General features: G+C 42.1%; 1 protein-coding gene and 1 pseudogene across 1 annotated transcript; one reads left to right on the top strand and one right to left on the bottom strand.

Moving 5' to 3' along the window:
* Positions 1 to 12,565: 12,565 nt before the first annotated feature.
* LOC147900719 (uncharacterized) lies at positions 12,566 to 14,109 on the bottom strand. Its single transcript, XM_087375584.1, has 4 exons — positions 13,650 to 14,109; positions 13,380 to 13,440; positions 13,146 to 13,290; positions 12,566 to 13,023 (listed from the first exon to the last, which is right to left on the bottom strand). Exons 1-4 carry the CDS (start codon positions 13,930 to 13,932, stop codon positions 12,772 to 12,774), a joined length of 741 nt encoding a protein of 246 aa, XP_087231710.1. The 5' UTR covers positions 13,933 to 14,109; the 3' UTR covers positions 12,566 to 12,771.
* Positions 14,003 to 23,011, top strand: part of LOC147900718 (uncharacterized) — a 36,913-nt pseudogene continuing 27,904 nt past the window's right edge.

Raw genomic sequence — 23,011 nt, 5'->3', positions numbered from 1 at the left:
GTGAAACTCAGGTTGTGCATAATGCGAGACAACGCATCAGCTACCTTATTGTCTTTTCCTCTTCGGTACCGAATCGTCAAATTAAACTCCTGCATGAGCTCTGCCCACCTAGCTTGGCGGCCCCTCAAGTCAGGTTGTTTACAAAAATGTTTCAGAGTATCATGATCTACATCCACATAAAACTCTGAACCATACAGATAATGCCTCCATGTTTTCAAAGCATGGATAACAGCCTACAACTCCAATTCATGAGTTGGCCAATTCCTTTGAGAGGGAGAAAGCTTCTTGCTTTCAAAGGCTACTGGCCTTCCCTCTTGAAGGAGAACTGCTCCTACCGCAATGCCACTTGCATCGGTTTCTAGGAACAACGGTTTCTGGGGATCAACTATTTTTAACACCGGTCCTGAGACCATAGCTTGTTTTATGGTGTTAAAACTTTCCTGTTGATTCTGTCCCCAAACAAAAGGTACTTTATCTGAGGTCAGATCAGTCAATGGCGATACTATTCCGGAATATCCTTTGATATGCCTTCTATAAAACTGGACAAATCCCAAGAATGATCGCAACGCGGTCAGACTCTGAGGGATTGGCCAAGTTAGTATCGCAGCCACTTTCTTTGGATCCATTTCTACCCCCTGTGCAGTAATTATGAACCCTAAATACTCAAGCCTAACCATACACAGTATAGTTTTCTTTTTATTCACATAAAGACTGGCTTTCCTCAAAGCACTGAACACTATCCTTAAGTGTTCACGATGTTCAGTAACATTTTTACTGAATATCAGGATGTCGTCAATAAAATGTACTACGAACTTTCCGATATACGGACGTAGTAAATCGTTCATAAGCATGACGAAGGTCGCTGGAGCATTGGTAAGTCCGAAGGGCATTACCAAAAACTCATAATGACCAAATCTGCTTCTGAAAGCGGTTTTATGCACATCCTCGGCTCTAATCCGGATTTGATGGTAGCCGCACTTAAGATCTATCTTGCTGAAAATCACGGCTCCATGTAATGCATCTAGCAAATCATCAATCCGAGCCATCGGATACCTGTGCTTAACAGTGATATTATTCAATGCTCTGTAATCTATACAGAGGCGAAACGTATCATCCTTTTTCCTCTTTAATATCACTGGCGAAGCAAAAGGTAAAAAACTTGGCTGAAACTGTCCCAACTTGAGGTATTCTTCCAGTTGTCTACGCACCTCCGCCTCTTCAGCAAAACTCATTCTATAAGGAGGTCTATTTACAGGTTCTGCCCCCGGGATCAGTTCAATCTTATGTTGAACTTTCTGCTCTGGAGGTAACCCATAAGGTAGTTCATCCCTAAAACATTCAGAGAACTCCTCTGTTATAAGATTAGCCAGCTTGGCCATCTCACCACTTTGCGTAACATCAGTGCTAGTCGAAGAATCATCCACCGACTCTACCGATGCTGTGCAAAGGTACAAAACTCTACTTGAGCCTTTCTGATTTCCATCACGGAAACCAACGGTCCCTGAGGTATATCTTTTTCACCTCGCAAGACATAGAGCACATCATTCATCTTGAATTGATATACGTGCTTTTTCCAATCAATGGCTGGATTCTTCCTAGAATGCCACGCCATTCCCAGGGCTATATCCGCATGAGTAAGCTTGGTCATTTCAAAATCAAGCTTCTCAGCATAGTCCTGAATCCGAAGCTCCAACTGGGTAACCCTTTGGTCCCATACTTCAGTTGAACTTCCATCTGCCATCCTAACTGTATACGCATAGTCAGATGGACTTGTCTTTAATTTCAGCTTCTTCACGAGCTTGGAGTTAATCACATTGTGAGTTGACGTTGAGTCAAACAACACAATGACATCATGACTGGCCACTTGCCCTTTCATTTTAATTAACTCCGTATCATTGAAGGCTGTATACCCTGTTGCTGCGGGCTTAGATAGGATGTTATCAGGTGCACTCGTCACTAACTTAGCAGCAGACACACAGAACAAACAAGGTACTAACCTCTGAGAAGATCCCGCTAGCTGAATCTGCATCTCTTCCGCTCTGGGACTTCCCTGCATCTCCACGTCGCACTCTGAGATCACCATCTCAGCCATCCGACGATCTTTATTACGTGGACAATCCCTCCACTGATGAGGTTGAAGGCAACCAAAGCACAAGCCTTCTCTCCTCGCTTTTTCCCTCTGTTCTGGGTTCAAGGGAGATTTAGACCAAGCCCGGGCTGCCATTGGGGTTACTTTCCTCTTCACTCCAATGGTGGTACTTGGTTTAGGAGTTTCAGCCGGTCTCGCCTGTTTGGCTTGACCACTCGGCTGCGAACCACTCCCTCTACTAGCCCACTTCTTCTTAAACCCAGATTTCTTCGAATACCCATACTGGGTTCCGACCTGTGCAAACCCACTTGGCTTGCTACCCTTGGCATCCTCGTAGTTCAGGGCTATAGCTATTGCATCATCTAGCGTGTTCGCGTACTTAGCCCGAACTTCCATTTTTATTCGATCATTCAATCCAAATATGAAATCTTTCACTTGGATTGATTGAGGCAGGGGTTCGTCAACCTTCATTACACTCTCTCGAAACTTATCAGTGTATTCTGCCACTGATAAATTTCTCTGACGAAGGTTCCTATATTGATCCCAAGCTCGGGATGCTTCCTGAACTCTCTTTTAAACCCCTCCCAGGTAGTGGATGCTATGCCATCTTTTTGTTGTTTAATCCACCACCGATCCGCTGCCTCACTAAACATGTGGGTGGCCTCGCGGATCTTTTTGATGTCATTTCTGATCTCACAAATGGCGAACGCCTCGTCCCATTTGTGTAACCAGGTCTCAATGACATCGGAGCTACGGTCGTTCATCCGGCCAGAATACTTTTCCGGTCTGTAATTCGCAATATTTGGCACTTTAGCCTTCCTAGACTCGACCGTATGGACACTAGACTCCAGTTCCATTGGAGCCTTTCCCTTCTCTTCTCGAGAAGGTCTGGTAGACATACTCTGTAACGCTCTCCTAAGTTCAGATTGCCCTGCGTTGGCTTGTAATTGCTGCGCTAACAACTATTGCAAGGCATCCTCCAGCAATGCAATCCTGCCAGATAAAGTGTGAGCTCCTGGGCGCGACACCTGCTGGGTCGGCCGGACTCCTGACTCACCAGGGTCCCTTCTGGAAGCCCCTTCTTCTGCTTCCATTCAGTTCAATAGGTGTTTTGTTTTGGTTTTTTTTTTTTTTTTTTTTTTTAATAAACACCTCTAGAACACTGTATTTACAAGCTGACACAATTCAGTGTACTGACACTCTGACACAATTCCCTATACTAGGGAATACCTGCAATCCCACATGTACACTGACTAGGCATTTGACACATGCATAACCCAAATAGCACTTTTCCCTATACTAGGGAAATTCCTGCAAACTAACTCTGACTGAAGCACACAGGCATATGCACAGGCATAATCTGTCCCTGCTATAAACCACAAGTCTATATATGGACTAGCTATCCCTTTATGCACACTGCAACCCACAAACTGAATCTGTTTCTAACAAAACAGAAATGACAGAAACAAAAGGGAAAATGGGTAAAGTGCTCCCTGGTCTATAAATTCGACATTATGGAGTCCCTAAAGCCTGCTCTCTGATCGAAATCTGCTCTCCGACCGCTTCAGATCAGCCCGTCGCGTGGAGATCAGGTCAGCCCGTGTTTCGTCGGGTCAGCCCGTGTTTCATCAGGTTAGCCCGTCGCGTGGAGGTCAAGAGCCCAATTCTGTTCTCCGTTTGGCGTCACGCGAAGCTCTCTGATTACACGCCCACGCTGTTCGTCGTCCAATCCACGTATCTCAATGAAAGCCTCCCGTATGTTTGGAATCTCTACGTGAGCGCCAATCAATCTCTTCGTTAAACCCACGAACTATCACGCACCCCGTGCCTGCGCTCTGGTCTTTCGACGACCGTTCGTGGCTTTCGACCTCACAGCTCCACGCGTGCTATCCGCTATCAACGATCAGTGATGCTTTCTTCACTGATAGCAATTGTTTGGTGGTCATGCTCGTTCGTCGTTAGATCACGCTTCGTCCATCCCTTTGCCCTTCCTGAAGCTCTGATCTTCCGTCACAAAACTTGCGTGGCTTATCAACCATCGCACATCCCGCAAGACTGCCATCGACCCGCTAAGTGACGTTCATTGTTGCACTGCAAATTAAGGCCTCGACGACTTTCTCTAGTGCAAGCAGGTTCCTTGAGCACTAGCTATTTCATCGTCCTTGTGACTGGCACACAGAGAAGAGCGACGTTCAAACCCCTACGCTCCTGTGATAAGCTGTCAGCCTAGAGCGCAAAACCTGCCCGTCAATTTCCTCCGCAGGTCTTTCAATTCACGCTCACGTTGGACTTCTCGTCCAAACCCACAGATCCCTTCTAGATTTTTTTTTTCCCGTCAACCTTACAGCTCTGATACCAATTATCACAAACTCACTCTGTTTGTCCTCTACTTCGATCACGGGAGTAGCACCATTTATTTCCTCCCAGCCATATCTCGCTAAGGCTAACTAGCAGATAGAGATGTACGTTACAAAATCCACATGAATCATTATCTTCTCTTCTCTCTCTAGCCTCAACAAGCCCCAATTCCCTAGATAGATCTAGATGCCACATGTCATCCATATAGGGCCTTCCCAATGCAACATTTCACCCCTCTCTTGGGATGCATTAAATTCCTTGCCCCTAGGCACAATCTTAGCACTAGGCCCTTGGTCTTAGATCTATCTAGTCTGGTGCTATCAGCCCTCACCTAGGACCTTGACATTAAATCCCTCCCGATCATTTACATGAAGCGCAAACACATATATTACAGAGATAGATCCTTTAAGGGAAATGTCGACTGATTCTTCCGAGGTCATGCTACCTCGGCTAGAGCGTAACACGAGGACCATGGCAGATCCAAATTGTGGCATGAGCGGTTCGGTCACGCCAATTATGGCACTCTCGCTGAGATGCAAAAGTCAAAGATGGTGGATGGACTTCCACCGATTGTAGGCAATGATCGTGTTTTTAGGGCTTGCTTGGAGGGCAAGCAACACAGGGACAAGTTCCCACAGGAGGCCTCATTACGGGCCAAGAAGCCACTTGAGTTGGTTCATGCTGACATCTGCGGCCCAATGTCGACAAATTCATTCGCAGGTTCGTGGTATTCTCTTTTATTTGTGGATGATTTTAGTCGCATGACGTGGGTATTGTGCCTGGCCAAGAAGTCTCAGGCTTATGAGAAATTCAAAGACTGGAAGGCCTAGGTAGAGAAGGAAAGCGGGGAGGTAATCAAAGCCTTCCGCACCGATAGAGGGGGAGGGGGAGAGTTCACTTCTACGGAGTTCAATGGATTTTGCAAGAAGCATGGGATCAAGAGACAGCTCGCACATCTCAGTTGCTGAGAGGAAGCACAGGACCATCACAGAGATAGGTTTGACCATATTGCGAGGGAGGAATCTCTCGAAAGCTTACTGGGGTGAAGCCGTGAATACTTCCGTTCACATCCTCAACAGAACGAAGACCAAGGATGTTGATGACAAGACTCCATATGAAGCTTACTATGGTAAGAAGCCCACGATATCTCATTTATGGGTTTTCGGTTCTAATGCATTTGTTCATGTGCATAAAGATGAGCAAACGAAGCTTGATTCCCATAGCCGAAGATGTATCTTTGTGCGATACAGTGAAGAATCCAAGGCCTATCGCCTTTTTGACCTGGAAAAGAAGAAGATCCTTATCAAAAGGGACGTGATCTTTGAGGAGTTAGAGCCACAGCTTGCAAAAGAGGTTCCTGAACTTCTGTCATTACCCCCACCCAAGGTTACCATCCAAGAGGTGGAGCCGACTGAAGACCCGGAGGAAGAGGAGGAGCATGCTGTTCTAGAACCAGCTCCCAAGACAACTTCAGCAAAGGCACCTCCATCAAAGAAGAAGCTACCTCAATGGTATTTGAAGACTTTAGCAGACTCACAGGTCACGGACATTCCCGAGACCAGTTCCGAAGTGCGGCGGTCTCAACGCAACATGAAGACTCCCTCCATGAACTACGCTATGGTGGCTCAGCTTGAGGAGCCCCGTTCTAGGAAGCAAAGGATATTCCAGAATGGCAGGAAGAGATGGATGCCATTTTGAAAAATGACACCTAGGATTTAGTGCCCAAACCAACCAAGCAGAAGGTCATTGGGACTAAATGGGTATACAAGCTTAAGTTCAAGTCAGATGGGAGCTTGGACAAGTACAAAGCGAGATTGGTGGTGAAAGGCTATGCACAGTCAGAAGGACTTGACTTCGACGAGACCTTCGCCCCCACAGCTAGGATGGTGACCATTCGGACAGTCATTGCCCTGGCTGCTCATCACAATAAGCCTATTTTTCAGATGGATGTCAAGTTTGCATTTTTTAATGGAACCTTGGAGGAGGAGGTATATGTGGCACAGCCACCAGGATTTCAGATTCCAAGATCCCCATCAAAAGTCTGCAAACTGAAGAAGGCCTTATACGGGCTGAAATAGGCCCCCAGAGCTTGGTATCAGCGGATAGATGTTTTCTTTCAGAAGATTGGACTTCAGCGGAGTCCATTAGAGGCAAATCTTTACCTCGATACAGAGGGGGATTTGCGGCTGGTATTGATTCTATATGTGGATGACCTCATCATTACAGGGGATCATACGAAGAAGAATGCTCAAGTCAAGAGACTTCTCATGGAGGAGTTTGAGATGACTGCTCTGTCAGTTCTCCGCCACACCCAAGAAGGCCCATTGGGACGCAGGTATGAGGGTACTAAGGTACTTGAAGGGTACCTGCATCTACAGCATCACTTATACGAGAGGCATTGAGTTGGGAGGTTTCTGGGATAGTGATTGGGCAAGTGATATTGATTTGATACTCGGAGATCGACCTCTGGATATTGTTTCATACTCTCATTAGGAGCTGTGTCATGGCTGAGTAAGAAACAACCTATTGTCGCCCTTTCATCAACAGAGACAGAGAGTACAGGGCTGCTTGTACAGTGGCTTGCGAAGCATTGTGGCTCAGGTGGATCTTGGAGGACATGAATGTGGCCCAAGAAGATGCGCTGGTGGTTATGTGCAACAACCAGAGTTGCATAGCAATCGCCAACAACCCCGTGTTTCACGCACGGACGAAGCACATCGAGGTTCACTACCACTTTGTTCCTGAACTCATCGACGAAGAAGTCATAGAGCTGATGTACTGCCCGACCAATGACAACATCTCAAATGTCTTCACAAAGGCGCTTCCCAAGGAGCAGATGGAACACCTCATTCGATGCATGTGTGTCATTGAGAGGGGGTGTTAGAAAGTCACTACCCCACCCGATTTGAGGGGACAAGGGGGCAGAAGACTATGGGGTAGGGGAAGAAAAGGACAGAGCACCTACCTGGCTGGAACCCGCACAGCAAGAGATGATGGCGCGGCATTCTAGGCGTCTCTTGGAGCAGCAAAAGGCAGGGCCTGCGGACTGCACCAGCAGACCATGTGCTGGGCACATGGGCCTTTATATAGGCCTTGCCCAAGCCGGCTAGAACAGCCTACAAGAGACCGACCAGCCTAGTCGGTGCTGCAGCAGGGGGCCGACCCCCTGCTGGTCGGTTTTCACAGCCCAGCAATGGGCCTATAAAAGGCCCCCACTCCCCCCCCTCATTCCTTATCACTTGCACAGACAAGCCTTGCACAAGCAAGCGCATGGGGGGAGGAGTAGACTCAGGATTCGGGACAGCATCTGTTGGCTGTTTTGTACACTCATCTCTTGAGCTTTTATCAGCCCACTATTGTGGAAGAATATATCAGAGTTTTACTATCTCTCTCCGTCCCTTTGAGTGTTGTTTGAGCTGTGATCGGGAGTGTGAGGTGTGAGCAATTCTATCCTCTATTTCCAACAAATCCTTGCTCTTTTATTGGTTTTACCTGGCCATTACCTCGTCGCATTTGGGTGATTCTTCTTCATAGACAAATACGGCATGATTTCTAGGTATGTGACAACTCTAACTTCCGAACTGGAAAAGTTGGTGAAATTCTTCTCTGAAGTGTTGGATGAACTCGTTTTCCATAGTATTTGACAGAACTGAAATTAGGTTACAGCTCCCTTAATGAGAGGTAGCTTGATTGGATCTTCTCTTAAGGAAAGAACACGTTCTTGACTGGAGTACAGCACATATACAGGCTTTCATAACTTCGTTATGAAACACTAAACTGCTCAGGGTTCCTCGTCAATTGTGTTGAGAACAAATTTTTAGTCATGGAAAGTTTTTAAACAGGGAGCATAGAATAAGAGTTCCAACAGTATAAAAGTTATTTCTTGGCTTCAGGCATGCACTTCTTGTACCTGGATCTGCATTTAAGCCCATCTGCACGTTGAAAGAGCAGGGGTAAAGGTGAACTCACTCCACAGATTCTTTGACAGAAGGTTTACACAGTTTGTATGCCGCTTTGCTGACAATTCAGGTTCCGATGGTCATATCATACAGAGGTTGGTAACCAAAGAATGAATGTTTTATTTATAGAGCATTGTTGGAACAAGGATAGATCCCTCACATCTATGTGCTGCTGGGTAGACATTTTGCTTAATCTATGTGATGGTTGCAAAGGATCATGGAGCTAATGCCAGTTCAATGAATAATATACTCTTAAGCAGAAACAGTGAAATATAATCTCTATTCCTTGTGACCTCAGGTTATGGAATTCTTGAGAAATTTAAATCATTTTGTTTGCGTGGAAGCTTTTGCTTAAAAGCTTGAGTGAATTGTGGAAAGAAGCAATAAACAGATTCTTCAGAATATAGCCATTGATCTCCAACACTGGCCCTCAATGGATATTTATTCCAAGGAGTTAGAAGAAACTATCCTCTTGATAAATACTTGATACCTGATGTAGCATGCTTGATACTCGTTTACGAGTTTCCAAGGCACTTAATATGGGCAACTTTCCAATAGGTACGATTACATGTTTTCTGACTCTCTTAATTTGGTAAGAGTTCCAACTCTTAAGAAGATTCCACTGGATACTTTGATGCTTGAGTATATACATGACAATCAAAGTGAGGTGATAACAGCTTTTTAGTCCACCTATGGCATGTATTATGTAATTCACTGTATCAAAGTACTGCATGCTTTTACATGACGTTTGATTTGAGAGAGTAGCAATATTGCCCAAGAGCATGATTTTCACAAGAAGAAGTCTTTTTTTTTTCACGAGAAGAATACTTGAACAAAATAAATTTAGACAGTAATTTGTGGTTCCATCTTGGAGTAGGGCAAAAACTTCCAAGATGATTGTTCTCCAAGTTTCACAAGATGCACACTACTATTTCCTCTTGAATAAGGTTGGTGCCCAATTTCATCCGCCTCTTTTTAGCCTTTCATTTGGAGTTATTAATGGAAATCCATAAGTCATGTTATCTAGTTGTAACTAAGCTAAGTGTGCTCCAACCAAACCTTGCTGTATTGAGAGTCCGATTGGACGTAACTTAGCCTAACCAAACTAGCCCAACTCTAAACTAGTTAGGTTTTAGGAGTTTTATTATTATTTTTTGAAGTTGAATTTGTCCAAGATTGAACTAAGGTTTACTTGGGTTAAATTGACTTATCTTTGGTGGCAATTGCTTACATGGTAGCACCATGTCACATGATGATGCGGAAATTTTCCTTAGCCATGTAGATTTGTTAGTCAATGTATTTTGCAAGTGCAACTTTGGCAGGTATAGGCCTGTCGCACCTTTGCGAGGTGCACATGACTTCTTCGACTTTTGCAAGCTCCACAAGACTATGCAAACAAGGTGTCAAATCTTTTGTTAAATCATTAAATCTTGCAACCTAGCTCCCAGGCATTGGTAATGATTTTATGAAGCCAAGAATCCTTTTTTTTTGCAATTGTCTTATAGACTTTACAAGCACTTTTATGTCTTGTCACTTGTGAAGCTTAAATCTTGAAACCACTCAATCTCATGAGCACATGTTACCATTATTTTAATAATACTTGCAAAAGAACATGTAATTGCTGCTATCTAACAAATTCTAAGGCTTCCAAGGACTTGCAATAACAAACACATGTGACATCTATTCCTAGTCTAGTGCTGGAAGGCCTCCCATGCTCCAATCACAAATGATAGGTTGTCGTAATTTGAAGTTTGCCTCTTTTTGGTTGCCGTAATTTGAAGTTTGCCTCAAAAAGAATACATCCAGAGGGCTATTGTGACGTACTAAGCTAATTGATCAAATGGAGTGGCTATTAAGCTCCATGAGCACAAGTATGAAGCTTTTTGACTACTACACCATGGGCAACGGTCAGATTCTGCAAGTACAAAAGCCATTACTCATGGCCTTCTAATGTCTTCCAAAATAACTACTTGAGCCTTATCATGACTTATAGAGACCTCACTCTAGTGAACCCAAAGTCCATCAAAATTTGCTTGGAAACTTCTAAATCTACCAAAGCTCACATATGCTTGTTCAAAATCTCAAGCTCAACTAGGAGGATCTCTCTCCTAGTTCCAATTCACAATCAATCCAATTAAGAACATTGCCGCTAAGGAATTTGTTAGTCTAGGAAGTCAATCTTAGAAGGGAAAAATGGAAGGGTTGTGGGTAACCACTAAAACCTCCTTGTATATGATGCTTTCTCAATGAGGGATAAGAGTAGCTTAATTTGACCCAAGTTGGACTTCCTCTTCATGCTTGAAGGTCTTGCATTTTTCCTTCCCTCATATGTTGTGCTTGTATGTGTTTCCATGCTTAATGCTCATGATAGCTATAGGTTCTCTTCCTAACTCACATGTATTCTTGCTTGTCTTTTGCAAAACATGCATACTAAAGCTCACGTACAACTTTTTGAAAAATTAATGTTAGTCCAAATAGAAGACTACTTCACTATATATGCAAACGGCTTCGCTTATACTAAGCTCGCTTGCCAATTTTATCTTTAAGTTTCTTCATTCTTTCTCTACCTTCACATCCCCGAAACAGCCATTGAATGAACTTAGCATTCTCCCAGGGGAACACATTAGATCAAACGATCCCTAATTCCTTTGTATTTTTTAAGGTAAACTCAAGCTCTCCAAGAGAATTGAAAGATCAGTAAAAACATTATCCAGCCCCGCCAATGTTTTGGCTAAAGATGATGTGTTAAGAATCCTGAAAGAACAAAAATGAGAAAATGGAAAACAACAAGATCTAGGTCGAAATATGTTCAACCTAAGGGGTATACCCGTTACCATGTGAGTCGAAATATGATAATGGGTGATGTAATAGTGTCGGTAGTCCAAGCAATAATCAAAGGAATAGGGTAATTAAGCTAGCAATGTTGGCCAAGTTGGTTCCCAAATATTTTGTGGAATGTACATAAGGCTTTGTATTTCCAAGTTTGGAGAAAAACCTTCTATCAATTATTGCCCTTACTAAACAAAACAAGAAGGGATATTTTGATGAAGGGAAATGTCTCATTTGGAATAAGGCCCAAATCATATATCTAGATGAATCTAGAAACATGTCCAAATTCATCCTCTAAAAATACTACTACAGTTTCAATCCCATGATAGTCATGCATAGCGGGGACTAGCTACTATGACATCCCCACTAACGTCATCAACACCCAAGAATGTGTGTGGACCATAGTATAAACATATGCTCTCACATATACAAATCGATACGCCACACAAACTTGAGCATCCATTTATACAAAGGTCTTTGTACTGAGTTTCTATCAGCACTTCGGAGCCGAGGGTAGACTGATTTCCAAATCATAGCCAATGAATTGAGAAAGAAGGCCTTTATAAGCCAACATCATCTATACAAGCCTACATCTCTCAATAAATCAGAAAAGAAATCTTGTGGCATTAGGTATGGCCATTTGAACATGCGAAGCCTAGTCCTCATGAATAGAAAATCTTGCCTAATCTTCGTGAAGACCAGATGATTTTGCAAAGGTGTATCATAGGAAAGTGCCGCCATGAAAAGTTTTCAAACAGAACTTAAGGAAACAAGGTGAAGTAACTTCAATGGGCCTGCCAGAGATGGTGCGCACGAATTGGAAGCTAGGCAAGAGAAGAAGAAGAGGAGAGAGAGAGAAAGGGGGAGAAAAAGAAGGGGTGCAAATAGCAAGAAATAGAGAATGGAAGGAGAGGACAAATAGAGAGTACAAACTAATTTCTCTTCTCCATGCAGGGCCATCATTACTCAGGCTTCCACTTGTTAAGTGGCAGACCAAAAAGATATCCTTGAGCTCATGAATTCTATCATATGTGGTCAATAGGAGGTAAGGTTTACTTCTTGACATTCATAGACGATTATTCTAGTTACCACTATCTCATCATCCCTAAGCTGACCACTTCATGATCCACCACTCAGTTCACACCTTGGGGCTGCATCTCTCAATGATTTTCCAACCTAACTTCATTGCGAAAAACTCTGCATGTAAAACATTGTATCGGAGATGCTCTCACACATACACAAACATCCACATTCGCGCGCAAGAGTATGCAACAATACAGAGCTCTTTATACTAAGGTGTCAGGAGACTCGCAGCACTTGAAGAGGAGGCTGAAAAGATTAGTCTAGTCCCTTCATTTACGCTACAACTACAACGTTATTTGATTTCTCGCTCTCTAAGCTTAAAAATGCTTGTTTCTGTTTAGCTGCATATTGGGCTTAAGTCGACTGAGGCAGGTGCCATCATTCCAGTTCCTGCATCTCTCGTCACACACCTCATGGCCAAGATCATTCGAGCTGATGCATGTAGCTTGAGGTTTATTCGCTTCCCATGGCCATCAAGAACTCCCCTTCGCAGACCACGTCGTTACCAACATATGCTTTGCCTTCCATCTTTGCAATGCCAAAACGCTTTTGTAGCTTGACCAGAGTCATCCGCATGACCAACGTGTCTCCCGCAACAACAGGCTTTCTGAACCGTACTTTGTCGACTCCTGCAAAAAAGAAGTTTTCTTTCGAACCCCCTACTTCAGGCTGTAGCATCACGATGCCTCCAACCTGCGCCATTGCCTGCATCAGGTAAGGAATATTAGGATAACTATTCAGCGAGGAAAGTTTACTTAGCCTACTCCCTCCTCTAGACAACGGATTTAATTGTTGCTCCTAAATAAACAAGAGTTTTAGACGATTACCTCGACCATTAACACACCGGGCATAATTGGTCTGTCTGGAAAGTGACCGGGGAAGAAATTGTCATTGATAGTCACATTTTTTATTGCAACCGCAGAGACACCGGGAGTGTATTCTATGACTCTGTCTACAAGGAGAAACGGAAACCTGCATGCAAGGACCACTCTCATTCAACACCATAAGATGGTAGAAAAGACCCAAATCGAAAGAGAAACTTTCACGCAACAGTCTGTTACCTGTGAGGAAGGATATCTCGAATCTGATTGACGTCTAGAACCGTAGGAAAAGCTGGGAAGCCTGTAGAAAAACTGGACGTTCATTACCTTCGCAAAGCGGAAAGGATCTCTCTCTCTCTCTCTCTCTCTCTCTCTCTCTCTCTCCAATTTGAGCAGCTTCGCATTTCATAAGCATTTCCGATCCGTCTCTCCCACAATGCACAGACAGACGCAGCAGCTCTGCACCGCGATCTCAAAGCATGCATGTGAAACAAGGAAAAGAGGGCCCACGTTTCTCGATGGGAACGTCCTCCACAGGGGCAGGGGGCGAGATCTCCGCAGCAGCAGCAGCGGCGGCGGCGGCGGCGGCGGCAGCAGGAGACGCAGAGGCGACGCCATCGCCAGAGACGACAGAGCAACGGGGGCGAGGGCGGGAAGAGAGGGAAAGGCGGGGGGAAGAGGATAAGGAAAGGTCAACAAGCCAAGGTCGGGGAGCAGCAGCAGCAGGAGGGAGGAAGGGGGGGGTTTGAGAATGGAGGGGGGGGGATTGGACGGGGATGAATTGGGAAGCCATGAAAGGCGGAGCAAGGAATCTGCGGCTATGGCGGAGATGAAGCTTTGTGAATGCGTTGTTGATGTCAGCTATGGCAGATTTCAGCTTTGGCTATGGCGGATTTAAGCTTTTTGTTGTCACAGTTTTGCAGAACGGAGAAGACGGCTCTTCCTACATTGTCCGCCCCCTTGACGGTCACCCCTATGCACATTGCAGGCCTCTTGTTTGTGTTTTTGTGTGTGTGTGCGTGTGTGTGTGTGTGTGTGTGTGTGAGTTTTTTTTTTCCCGAGATTTTACGCCCCCCAAAAAAATGTTTTCGAGATGCCAGTCACCGGTTGGCTTCTCTTGGACTCTCTTGATAGAGAGAAATCATAGAGTTTTTCGAGATTAGACTCCTTCCACGATTCTCTACTTTTGATAGGCAATCTTTCTACGATTGTCTCTGTGTATGTTCGATTGATAGATTCAAATGTTTACTTGTCCCTTATGGAGATTTTCTAATGCTGTAATTGCAAGTGGATTCCACCCCCAAAAAAAAAGAGTGTGTGTGTGTGTTCACCCAAATAAGAAAAAAAGTCCATTCATGTGTGTGTGTGTGTGTGTGTGTACACGTGTGTGTGTGATTTCGCCAAAAAAGTGTCTCTATGCTCCTACAAACATGCTTTCCAAGAGTTCCCTTCGACAAGCTTTTTTGGCTCTTTGGAGACAACCCTACTATAGCCTTTTTATACTCGGGTTTGCTTTTGGGCACTTTGGACTCTATGGAGGACAAAAACCATACACTATTAGTGAGCCACCTCTTGCGAAGTATGCACTAGTGCTACATGCCTACGACTATGATTACCCTATATACTTGTCCTAGAGCGTTATCTCATGTGTATGCTCAAAACAAGGAGGGCTTAGGGTGAAGAAGGGTGACCTTCCATCCCTTTAAATTCCTTTACTTTGTAGTTCATTTTGAGTTGACATAGTAGCCAAAAGAGCACTTAAGCTTTCTTCAAACATATCAACATAAAAAGAACTTTAGCATTCTTCAAGCATATCAACATATACACAACTTAAGACGAATAGGAGGGGTAGCATAGGGTATCAACATTCCCACATGCACAACCCCCCTTTGCCTCGCTTGCTCCCCTAATTGGTCATCTTATGGCTACTATGCAAGTGTGCGCATGTGTGCGCACACACACATACACACAAATTCTTGGTAGGATTTGCTACCCACCCTTGCTCGAAATTGCACCCACCTACTCATAAATATGCACTTCTTGAATGTCTACTCATTGAAGTAGTACAAGAAAACCACCACCATAAGTGTACAACCAACTTCATATATATTGGAACATTCAGTACATGTAACCACTCGAGTCATATTATACCTCTTCAAGCACTCTAGTAACACAAATGGGCAAGAGAATGGATGGTTACATAAACCTCCCATTTCCAACAAAAACCTAATGGTACTTCATATGCCACTAGTCCTCAACTTCTCACCTACCTTCATGATTTTCTAGTCCCTATTGTATTGTAGTCTAGCTACAAAGTTGACTTGCCATAAAGAGTGTGGTAGTCTTGAGGATAGTGATAGAACAAGGTACACAAGTGTGGTAGCTCAACTTCTTCACTAGGAGGAATTCGTAATATTTGCTTGCTATGTAAATGTTTTAAGTCTTCTTGCCAACTTCCTCAATTAGTTGACCAATAACTCCTTTACAAAGTCATATGATATTCCATGTTCCTCCTATTTGAATACCTCTCCTTACTTCAGTAAAGGTGAAATCATTGTATCACCTTTAATATGAACATGAGAGCACCTTGAACAAAGTCATTTTGTTGAATGTCTCTCCAAGTACTAAATATATACATTTGCTAGTTTCATAACATGATGATATTTATCTATCTTCATTATACGACACACAAGAACAAGTATTATTTTGATGAGCGTTGATTGATTTTGACATTGCATGCTAAATTTTAACTTATTGGAAAACTAAAGCTAGCAATGACTTCATAATGGTCAAAACAAAAGATTACAACCATTGGCTTTTGAATTTTCTCACTAAATGCAAGGCAAAGCTAGATTTTAAGGAGAGTCACGGGCCCATGCAAGTGCAACAATTTGCATCTTATATCTTTCAAGTTATTGGAGCTTGAATCTTCATCTTTCAAGTGGCACCTATATGTGCTCTTAGATCTTTCAACCATCTTTCACATTAATGGATCTTGAATCTTCATCTTTCAAGTGGCACCAATTTTCATCTTACATGTTTTAGTATCTTTCAGAGTAATGGAGCTTGAATCTTCATCTTTCAATTGCATCAACTTGCATGACTATTTGTGCTCTTAAGGTTCAATGACCTATGACCTTTTGGATCCTCCCTATAAGATGCAAGACGAATGCTACTCTTTTGCAAATTAACGACTACAAATCTTGCACTAAATGTACATGTAAAGTGCATTTTTACTCCATGAGAAGAGGTACATGCCCACGCTTGGAGTTTCATAGTAATACTAGTAATTAAATTGCATATATATTTGCTAGTTGCTCTTGATGGTGCTTAAAGTGAGGGAGATGAATTTATCACACATTATTTAAAGGGTTCTTCATGATGTAATTGGATCAGACCCATGGATAAATATGCCATCAACATGATAATTTGCCTTTTCTTATTGAGCTATGAAGATGAAAAAAGGAGGAAGTTGGTTGGGAGAGCTTTGAAACAAGGGATCGAGACAGAGAGGAGATTGGGGAATAATCCATAGTTAGAAGTTCAATGGTTTGCCAAGAAAGCCTTCACATGCCTTTGAAGGTTTGCTAGCCTATGAAAAGACAGTTTTAATTTGAAGGTGAGTTTTAATTGATGGTGAAAGTATCATAAGGCTAACATTATTTACCTTTCTTTTAAATTTACCTTTGTTTACGTTGATTAGGCTAACTTTATTTACCTTTCCAAAATTTTACAAATAATAATTGGAATTTTGCAAAAGTAGCATCAACTCTCCACTAAAGCACTCCCTCTATCAAGGTAGTGTAACAAAGTGAAAGTAAGATCTCATTCTTTGTAGGCATGCTATCAAAGCACAAAATTTATTATAGATGGAATACAATTGTCTTAATTGACTTGAAAAATACCTTGATAAGGACCTACTTTATGATAATAATTGATGGACAAATGGGGCTGCTTCGTTAAAAGAAGCATGGCATAGCTGCCAGGGATTCAGGTGTCTGCCAATCATCACATTGAATTTGGCTCGACATTGGTGAGTTTCCTTTGCACTGTAAAACACGAGTAGCATGACCCATCTACCATGGGTTAGTAGAGACCTGCTCTAATGGGTCTCAAATTTGGGATCATAGTAAGAGTGTTTAGTTGGGAAAAAGTTTTTTCTACCTCTCTCTCTCTCTCTCTCACACACACACACACACACACACACACACACACCTTTTCCAACTATTTGCATCAGATTATAGATAGGAATTATAGATAGGAAGGAGAAGTTAAGCACAGTACCCTTGTTTCATATTGAGCTATTGAAACGATGAACTTGAGAGGAGGTTTGGAAATCTTAAAATAACCAATGTTTAGTTGCTCTTTCTCATGGTAGAGTCCTCTCAATCATGAGTGAAGTGCATTTCAATAGCTCCTAAGAAAGTATCACATTCGGACTTATGATGCCTTGTGCACTCTCTTGGCTTCATCACCTCGTTGCTCCTTTATAGAATCATCTTTGAGCTACTCCTTGCAAATTTTGTTATTGGTGGATAGCCCTCACTCTAGCCAACCCACCCATGCAATCAACAGAATGCCATCAGTAGAAAAGCTGATGAACAATCCTAATGATAAGACCATATACTCCTAATACAACATCAATGTACATTTAAAAATCATGCTAAGAAATAAAAACACCTGTGACATACAAACAAGATATTTGAATATGCAAAAGAGAAATTAAGCCGAAAGGTGATCATTGAATTGAAATTTCAACATAGTGCACATATATAATTCATATAAACTAGAATGTAGATAGAATATAGAATGAAGCACCATATTTTGAGTTTACATTATCTCAATTTGCATTAGTATAGTTAGATAAAACATTGTGGTACTACATTGTAGTTCTTGTATTGGCTACATACAATTGGTAGGATTAATTCTCCTTGATGAAAATAGCACTCCTTTGCATGCATTTGGAAACATATTTGACTAGCTTAACATTTTCTAGCCATTGACCATGCCGTGGTAATGCTTAAAATTGGCTACGTATTTCTCTAAATTGTAGCTAATCTTACAGAGATGTGATAGTATCCAAACTAAAGAGAAAGCATATGAATCAAACATCCAAGGTCTTTTTAGAATCATCTACTCCGGTGTTGCCGAAATAATCTAATGGTATCCTCTGCTTTCACATCCTTAGGATACAAAAATGCAAACAGTGTGCCATCTTATTGTGTGCATCCTAACAAGGCACTTCTGTGTAAACAATTGGTGCAAGGTACAGAAAATCGATGCATTGATGATATTTCAGACGTTCTCACCATTGTCAAAAGGAAACAAAATCTTTGCCATTATTTGCAATCATATAGCCTGGAATAATCATAGCAAGGCTTTTGAATCTTGGCATCAACAAAATCTTAACAAACTCTAAGCTTCCAAGCTTCTGCTTAGTAGGGAATACTAAAAACTTAAATGGAAGAGAAAGCTGTAGCAACATATCATGAAAGTTTCAATGAGCAAAAACGTTCCCACATGTTATATATACCTTCATGTTAGTCTCTCCGCCATCACTAGCATGGTCAATGGCTCTATATTACCTCCCTGTATAATAAATATAAATTTTAGATAAGAATGCACTAAGTAAAAATGACTAGATATTGCCTCCTTGTATAATAGATCCAAAATTTACTACAACAAAAATGATGGGTTTTTAAGGACATAGATAAGTATATAATATGAGAAATAATATTGGAGATTATCCAAGGTAAAAAGTGAGACTTTATGTTTATTATTTTACATAAACCATGAATTTCTAGAATTTTATAAAAGAAACTATTGTGTAGTATAGCAATCTTAATGCCTCACAAGGAGTTCTCAACTGCTTCTTAATTAAATATCCCCATGCTTGAATTCTTTTGTTCATAATGCTATGGATTGAAACGCTCTCAAGAATTCACCATAGCACAAAAGAACATTTAGCAAAACAAGGATCAATATACCCTATGAGGAGGGAGGAGGGATGGAGGTAGATTCTAGAGGGACTAAGCTCCCCTCCAACCTAGCCTTAGCCACCAAATCTAGCCAGACTTTGAATTCGTTGAACTTGATGTCGACTGATGGGACTACTCGTGCGCATGAATCTTCATGATGCAATCTTCAGTTCCATCAGCTTTGTACTTGAAACGTTGGCTGATGAAAGCAACTTTTGTTTCCCAAGCTTCACTTGGAACAAGGAACTCTTCTCCCATATGAAGTTCCCACCCCTCCCTGGACAAAAAGAGTTCGACAATGGTAAAGAGCAACTGTCGGAGTGCCAAAGAGATGGAGGAGAGCACGCTCCAATTAAGAGCACAAAAACTTGAGAAGAGGGAAGTGGATCCTCAGCTAAGAACACACGGCCCTTGTACTCGAGTGTGGTGCAAGAGTTCAAGGGGGGCCTTTTTACCCCACCTTTTGAACGCGGTCATACTAGCATTGCCAGTGGAAGCCAGAGGGTTGGAAGAGACACCACAGGTTGTCGAGGTTTCCACTTCCCATCTTACAGAGTAGAAAATTCCAAGGGGAACCTAAGAAACACCTTTCAGAGCAGTCAAGAGGAAGCGTTGACAAGAGAAGCACTGAAATGAGTGTTAAAACCCAAGCAAAGAAAGTGGAGCGAGACAAAGGCTCCCCTACCTCCAATTTTGGAAGAAGCCCCTCTGAAGAAGGAAGAATAACTAAGGGAAATGATGAGTAGACCTCCAAAGCATCAAAAGGACATAGAATAGATGATGCCACCAATAGAGCCAATGCGAGAGCATTGCTAGACTTTCCAGGTTGCCCTCAACCACCATCAGATTCACGAGCATTTTAACGAGCGAGTGAAGACTCTTCGAATGAAGAGAGCTCATTTTCTAAAGTTAAGGTAGTTGCCTTCTTGATGAGGATAGGTTAGATAAATCTCTTAAACTGGTTATCCACACATACACTCATAGGTTTTATACCGGGACCTAGGCCATCTGCTGCTTTTCTAGAGAATTGTCTCAGAACCAATTGGATTCAAAAAGGTCTACTAGTAACTAGTGTGAGGATTCTGAGGAAGGGATTTTGAGAAAGAAGAAATGGGTTTTAGTCCTTTACACCACAGCTTGTAGACCATTAGAAATCAACTGTTGTACCTTGAGTATTGGTCTTAGGACTTCAATCCTGACAAGTCTAGGTCCACCTTCATTCTAATTTGGGTTGAGCTCCTTAACCTTCCTTTCTCTTTGGTGCATCAAGCTCCCAATCTTTGTAGAAGTCTAGGTCAATTCATTGGGATAGAAAACAAACAGTTCATCAATCCTAGGGGACATCCCCAAGTGTGTGTGAAACTGGATGTAGGAGAAGAATTGCCTGACACCCTGGTCATTGTGACTAGGAAGGGTATTTTCAAAGAATAGCCTCTGGTCTATAAAAATTTACCATATTCTTGTGTGTCTTTCTTCTCATCCTATAAAAAATTGTCCTCTGAAGAGAAACAGGGGGAAACCTAATCAGGGGGAAACCTAATCAAGAAAAGTTGCAACAGCCGGCTAAACCCAAATGGTTGCCTAAGGAGGCCAAAAGCCTTAATAAGTAGGAACCTCCTGCCAGTGCATCAGAGCCAACCAAAGGAAAGGAAATCCAGAACTTGTAGGTGGCCAATGCTGGTCATTTGGTTACAAGTGTTTTTGCCCCTCTAAAAACTAGTAATGCCTATGAGTCACTGATTGATCAGGAGACAGATAGGTGGATTCATGAAAATGCTTTGGATGAGGATGAGGTCAAACCAGGATGGTCAAAAGAGTTTGAAAACGAGGTCAATAAATTGGATGCTAGTACAAGTGACTCTGATGTAGGGGAGTTAGAAGAGGAACTTCCAGAGCAATCTCAAAGAAAACAAAAAGATTTTATAGTTCAAGGCAAAGCCTAGGCCATTGTTCATGATAAGAGGAGAATTTATCGAGTTAAAGGCCAGGGTGCCCCTCCAAAAGGCCCTCCCCCCAAGGTTAAAAAGGGGAAAAGCAAGAATGGTAAGCAAACCTGGAGTCAGGAACTAAGCAGGTGGCTAAAGGAGAATTCCCTCTCCCCAACCTTCTTAGGTATTCAAGAGGTAAAGGTAATCAGCCCTAGGTTGGAGAACAAACTAAAGCTAATTGACAAAAGAAGAACGTGGTTCTACTCTGATCATGAGGAAGGCAGAGGTGGTATTGCCTCGGGTGTACTTTATTATCACTAAGCAAGTATATCCAACTTTAGACATGATGCCAATCAAAGATGGATTTCTATAGATTATAACAACAAAAATTTATCCTTCACAGTTGCACTTATTTATGGCTCCTACTGGGGCATAGTCCAAAAAGCTTACTTGGCATTCCCTCCAAGAGTTGGATAGTAACTGTGTGATACTAGGTGATCTTAACATGGTTGAAATGGGAGAAGACAGATTAGAAAAAGGCTCAATATTAGAAGGTTCATGATTTTCCTTTTGGGAGGAACTTAAAGAAAGTCTGCAACTAATTGACATTGGTGATCCTAGGGTATTCACTTGGTTAAATAGACAAATTGGAGCAGAAGGGAAGCCAGACTAGATAGAGTCTACATCTAACAAGCCATTCTTGATCTTGCTATTGGAAAAGAATTCGGGTCTTTTTCTTCCTTGACACTATCAGATCACAAACTTATATTCACAAGGCTTGACTTTGGGAAAGGGAATAGAGGGAGGTCATGGTTCAAAGCTGACCACTCTCTCTTCAGAATTCAATCTATTCAGCATGCAATAATTATTATTTGTAACTCTATATTCTACTCAATTGACTCCTTCTCACAAGGCTGGCATGATGCTGTCCTCACTACTTAGAGAGTATTCAAAACAACAAGGAAGCATAGGGCTACCATCAGAGCTCTTTGACTTGACAATCCAAGTAAAGACTTGGAGGAATTGGAGAAGAAGAGCAGTAGACACTCAGGCTCGTATCTACTAATTGTCAAGAGGAAGAGATTCGCCTTCAAGAACATATTCGGCTACTATAGATGCAAATCTATACTATAGATATTGGTGGGTTGGAAAAACTGATAAACCTTCAAGGAAATATTTTAGACTGATACAGAAAAAAAGAGCCCAAGAGGAGATTCCACTTCTGAGGAAGGACCAGACTTCTTTTGTATCATTAGAAGTAGAAAACATAGAATTTAAATATCATAATTTCTATTCAATGTTGAGTACCACAAACAGTATGGATGCAAAGATCTTCGAGGCACATCACTTATGCAGATGTACAAGAGCAAAAATGGTGTCTAGCCTTAATCAATCTTAGGTTGACCTAGACCTCTCTCTCCAAGAATTAAAAGAAGTTGTCTTTGCCATGGCTGCCATGGCTGAAGGTAAAACAATGGAGGAAGATGTTCTCCCTATTGAGTTTTACATATTCTTTTGGGACACTATTGGACCATCTTTGCTCAAGCTTTGGCAAGAATATATTGAATTAGGCAATCTACTAGGACACTTGAATGGAGGAGTGATAAAACTAATCCCAAAGGAAGGTAAAAAAATAGAAGTAAAGAATTGGAGGCCACTCTCTATGTTGAATTGCAGCTACAAGATATATGCAAAGGCATTACATCTGAGGCTCAAACACAAGATGGACAAATGGATTCTCCCAGAATAGAAGGGTTTTATAAAGGGTAGACACATCCTAGAGGCAGTTATAAATCTATGGGAAGGGTGCACACATGCTGAAGAAACAAGGCAAGATGTCTGTTTCATCAAATTGAGTTTGATAAAGTATATGATAGAATCAATTGGGACTTCCTAGTATAGGCTATATAAGACTTAGGCATTGGCCCAAATTTTACATCTTTTGGAAGCTACTTCTCACTAATGC

This window comes from Dipteris shenzhenensis, chromosome 6 (genome assembly GCF_047967505.1).
Source record: "Dipteris shenzhenensis isolate YYH24624 ecotype China chromosome 6, Dip_SZ_1.0, whole genome shotgun sequence".
NCBI lineage: Eukaryota > Viridiplantae > Streptophyta > Polypodiopsida > Gleicheniales > Dipteridaceae > Dipteris > Dipteris shenzhenensis.
The sequence above is the reverse complement of the archived record's forward strand: the minus strand, read 5'-3'. Positions and strand labels throughout refer to the sequence as shown.